The 5,450-nt window shown below is 37.2% G+C and overlaps 1 protein-coding gene across 1 annotated transcript in view; it reads left to right on the top strand.

Annotated features, from left to right (window-relative positions):
* The first annotated feature begins 81 nt into the window (after nt 1-81).
* Nucleotides 82-5,450, top strand: part of HERPUD2 (HERPUD family member 2) — a 20,632-nt gene continuing 15,263 nt past the window's right edge. Inside the window, exon 1 of the mRNA XM_010294088.1 lies at nt 82-312. Coding sequence (XP_010292390.1) covers nt 166-312 — 147 coding nt within the window. The 5' untranslated portion in view covers nt 82-165. The remainder of the gene's footprint in view (nt 313-5,450) is intronic.

Genomic DNA, 5,450 nt, shown 5'->3' on the forward strand with positions numbered 1-5,450 from the left:
GCCGCCCTGCCTGCGGTGTGAGCGCCAGCACGGGGATGGGCTTCCCCAGCTTCCCCAGGAAGTTCGCCCCCGGCCGCTGAACCCGCCCCGCTGCTCCCGGAGGTTCGAGCGGCTTCGTCTCCCCGGGGAGCAGAGAGGGCCAGTCCTGCCGCCCTTGCGAGCAGCATGGACCAAAGCGTCGTGGATCACCCGGTGACCCTCATCATCAAGGCCCCCAACCAGAAATACACCGACCAGACCATTAACTGCTTTCTGGACTGGACTGTGGGCAAGCTAAAATCTCACCTCTCTAAAGTCTACCCCAGTAAACCGGTGAGTTGTTGGCCAGCCCCTTTTCTTCATCTTGTCGGTAAGGCTGGCGTTACAGTAACTTCTGGACAGTCGATCGAGACTTCCCTTAGGTACCCTGCAAAATAAACAAGAGTCCTACTGCCAAAGAGTTCCCTGTGCAAAGGCAACGAGTGGCGCTCTGCTTTCAGGGAACTTGGCAACATTAAATAGCCGCTCTTTCATACGGCCTAAGAAGATCACTGTTTAGCATCCTGAAAGGTGGTATCGCTGAAGACACTTGTTAAGGCTCCATTTAACTTTTTTAGGAACTGGAATTTAGGTATCTCAGTTAACTCAATATAAGGCAAATTTCTGTAAATGTAGAAGTTCTGTCTAAAGTAATTACAGTCCTTATGCGAGATAGCTAAAGTTACTATGATCTAGTGAATTCACCGAGGTGTGGAGCAGATCAGATGTTTATTCATAATATTATCTGAAACATGCAACTGAACAACCTCCAGAATTACTTCCTTTTTTTTTCCTCTTTGAAAAGCTATTTTTTTGAGGTTGTGTTGAAAACTGTGCGCTCAGATGTCGTACAAACTTGTATGATACTTGTGACTGTATTTTGAAACTTAATATAAAAGCTTCTGTCTTTTTTGTTGTTGTTCACTGAGGAAAATATGATTAATTTTAAAATTATTTTAAGTTTTAAATTTGGCAATTAAGAAGAGGCTATGAAAAACCATACAGATAATAATAGATAATGCTGTACCTGTTTAGAATGGCAGTCATACAGAACAGTGTATTTTTGAAGATTTGTTCCAGAAAACTATATAAAGGGAGTGGCTTTGCCTCCACATTGCAGCAGCATGTGGGGCTTAGACCTTACTGTAGAAAACATCGGACAAAGGTTGCGTTCATATTGCGAAAGATTGGTATTCACCTAGTTCAATGGAAGAATTATTGGCATTGTTGATGGGGGGGGGGCGGGCGCAAAATAGTGACTTTGTGTCTCAAAGGGGTTTCTGCCTTTTGGAGAAAGCAGAAGAAATGCCATCAACAGCTTAGACTGTGTCACTGGTACAGTGAGCTATGTTAAGCAGTATTTGAGAATTTCTGGATTCAGTTATTGTTGTGAGTAATTCTCTGCTAAGAGAGCCTCCCTGCTGTAAAAGAAACAAGTACATGACTTCAGCTGGTAGCTGCTTCGTCCTTCTTGCTAGAATCTCCTCCTGCGATTTGTGTTTAAACACTAGTTTTCTGACTTGTTCTATGATATTGCTAAACTGGGCTTCTAGGAAGAATCCTTAATGAAGAAGAGGCTTTTTATGTTGCACTGTATGTTTTAACCAGTGGTGTAATATTACATTTCAGTTTTCTGGAACATCTTTCTCCTGTTGAAAATTGATTCCTCAGCGTGTTTCTTCTTACTAAATTACTAATTCAGAATCCCCAAAATTGTTCTGGGTTAAAGAATGGGGAGTTTCTTTAGTGAAAATTATCCCAGTAATTAAAATTTAATTTGTATTTACTGTACTTGCAATTAATTAAACTAGTAACTGAACACACCATTTTATTTCCTAGAATCTTTCAAATGAGAGTAATAACATGGGAAGGGATAAAGGTATTTAATAGCATGTTTCCTATGTATAGTAAAATTGCAAAGTGTGTTTTTGGCTTGATATGTCTTTGACATTGAGTGTTACAGCTTTTTTCAAATTTGTTTAAATCTTGTGCTTTTAGGAGGGCCCCCCCTTTTTTTTGTTTTTCTTTTTAAACCAGATCAGTATCCACAGCTTGTTGATCAAGTTTCTATATTCCCTAATGTGATAGGTCCTGGAAACTTCTATTACAATGCCATATTTTAGGAGTGTGAGAGTACATCAGAACACAGATGCTTTGTACAGGTATTGCAGTGCTCTTCTGGATAAGAATGTAAAATAGAAATCAGTTGCTATCACTACTATATGCAGCCTTTCAGGTTTTCATGTGTGACTTGTACCTGTTTCTTCGATACAGAACTGCAAATTAGTTGGTAAATGGGTGGCAACTGTAAACGTTCTCATTAAATTTACAATTTACTGAGAGCATATCTTCAGAAAATGAGGTGGTTAAAATAAGCTAACAAGAAGTTAGGCCTTGAGACAGTGTTGTTTTTTCTTTTTCTGGATTAATTTGTGTATCTGACTTAGCTAAATATGTACAAACTTTAAGAATAGGTAGATGTAAATTGGTTTAGTTGTTATTATTGTATAGTTGCCTATACTAAGGTTCACATTTGTCAATTTTTTTTTTTCCCCTGACTGGACCAGTTTTTCATAGCTGGAGTACTGCAGTTAGTGTCCTTAGATGAAATGTTTACTGAAGAAAAGAAAACTTGGAAAATCAACCTGTATATCTCAGTCAGGCAGATCTTGCATTCAGTGCATTAACTGCTGCATTGATTACACCCATAAACATTAATTTAAAACTGCTGTTTCTCATTTCCTGTAGTACCTGTCATCTAGCATATACTTTGCCCACACTTCTAACCAGATGTGGTTGTTTGGATTTTTATTTCCTATGAAGGAATGGGAGAGAGGCTGGGTGAGCAAAATAATGGATGTCTTGTAGCTGAAACAGCATAGCTCAGATTCTCTGTTTCTAAAGGAAGTAGCTGCATTAAGTTAGGTTTAGTGGATTTGATAATGTGCTGGGCATAGCTAACTTGAACTAAGCATTGCAGAAGGAGTCTTGCATAAAAAATGGAATTTAGAAACCACTAGCTGATGACTTCTTTGTTTTAAATACATACCTTTTGCATTATTATCTGAAAACTGTCTTCCACCTCACTCTAAACCTTAGCTTCTAGAATAACTTTAGCTGATGCTATGTGCTTGCTTCTGAAAATGGGACCATTCTAATTATATATATATATTTTTAAGTCTTTTTCCATCATGGTTCAGTGTTCGGGCTAGCAGTTAGCATACTGTTACTTGAAGCAGGGGGTGTGGTAGTGAACCTCCTCTGGCAGAGGATGAGTTGAATGCCTTTTCCATTTACTTTGGCATATATGTGAATTAAAGTGTTTTGACATCTATCACGTTGTCTTCAGTCTGCATTTAAAAATCTGGCTTTCACCCTGAGAATTGCAAGTGATGATCCTGTAGTGCACAGTTAGGTATTTAAGTTACGTAGGAAGGAGTATGGGGTTTAAGACCTCATCTTCCTCCATTAATGTCTCCAGCTTAATATGATTAAGTGTTCAATGTATGTGTAACCTTTTCTTCTGTAGTTTTGTAGGGAGCTGAAAGACATTACTGAAGGCTATGTAGCAGTCAGCTTTGAGGGGTCATTTTAATCTAGCAGTTTCTTCTCTGTAAAGTATTCATATTAAAAAAAGTAATTTGTACTACTTGTATCATGTTTGAGAAGGTACCCAATTAGATGGGGCTGAGAGGAGATTCATACATACAGTAATGAAGAGAAGAATCTGAATTTGACCATGTAGAAAGCTGTATTATGAGTGGACAGGTAAAACAGCACTCCATTGCCGTGTTGGATGATGGTACCAAGATCTGGAGTTTGGGGGGATTTTGTTGTTTTGCTTTTTTTTAACTGCTTATCTGTTGTAATTAATCTCCAGATAATTTATCTCAGGACCTAGAAACAAGGTTTCTGAGACTTTTCTTCTGGCTCCCTTGGTCATTCTAAAGCAACAAGTTTCTAACATACAGGAAATCAAAGTTTTCTGTAATCTTGATGCATGCTGCAGATCCTAGTTTTTCTAAGAGGCCCTTTCCCAAATACAAAACACAAGTAAACTTGTATTCTGTTAGCAGCCTGTTCCTGCTTGAAAGGAGCAAACAAAATGATATAGTTCAAAAGAACTTAGTCTGACATGAGACAGGCATTTTTTTGTTGTTGTTTTAAACATAAATAGAAATAGTACAGCATTGTTGTTGAATTCATTGCAATGTTTTAACCATTGGAGCTCCAAATAACCAGTTCCCTGTATTGTAAGACTTAGAAAAATAGTGTATTACGTCACTAATGTAAAAATACAGAAAAATGCAGAGGAACATAGAGAATGATTCTTCAATAGAAGTGATAAACAGTTCTGCACTATATGTGGCACGTTATCTACTCATTTTTTGAAGACGTATTTAATCATGAATAGCTAGTATGAATTTTGGAAAAAAAGTTAAAGCAAAAGCTTCTCAGATTTAATGTGTACTTTTTATAATTATTTGCTTAGAGTATCATCTTTTTTTTCCCTAGTGATATGACCAGACTTTTTTTCAGGGGGAAAAAAGAAAGTTCTGCAACTTTTCTGTGTTCTGCTAAGTTATTGGGCTATTGCAAGGAAAAAAAAATCTCAAAACTTCTGTGAAAGCTTTTTCTAGTCGGAGATCTGGATCTTGGGTATTTATGTCTTAGTATTAGCATGAATAAGACTGCAGAGTGGGCAACAGAAGGCTGTGAGAGAAAGACGAGAGATGTTGTAAGACTAGCTGTTCGCATGATAGGGAAATTCTTCAAATATTTCATGCTGATAATGCATGCCTGTTCCACTGCTGTTAGGCTAGATTTCTTCATTTAGCATTTGTTTATGTTAGTGCCCTCTTTCAAGTGATAAATACTATTGTATTAATTTAGGATGCAAGCAGTAGTTAAACTGAACTGATGTAACAGTTGGATTCTCTTAAATATTCACCTATATTGACAGAATTTTAAGGAGTTTTTTTTAAAAAAAAAAACAACCCTGTTTGTTCACATGGTTACAGCATGTTAGTGACCCACAAGTATTAGGACTATTTAAAACTTTGACAGCATTAACTGAATTGAGTGGGGTTGGGGTTTTTGTTTGTTTTGTTTAGCCAAGTAAGATGCCTTAGTGTACTGGCCATCTTACTGTAGCTAGGTACCCCAAATAGTTTCCTTTTTTTTAAAAGAATTTTGTCATTATCTCTGTTGTGTAGAATAGTTAAAAGTTATTACTTTAAGTAGCTTATTTGTTTGGGTTTTTTAATTTAAAAAGATCTTTGTTTGCATTACTAAGGTATTTTAAACTGCGTAAGTGTAAGAACAGGCAAAAAAGCTTACCAAAGTTTGAAGGCTACCTTAAAAAAAATCCTTTTGCTGCTTCATGCTTTTTAATGCTTTCTTCCTTGTTTCCTCTTGTGATTTTTTTTTTG

This window comes from Phaethon lepturus, unplaced genomic scaffold (assembly GCF_000687285.1).
Source record: "Phaethon lepturus isolate BGI_N335 unplaced genomic scaffold, ASM68728v1 scaffold30519, whole genome shotgun sequence".
Lineage (NCBI taxonomy): Eukaryota > Metazoa > Chordata > Aves > Phaethontiformes > Phaethontidae > Phaethon > Phaethon lepturus.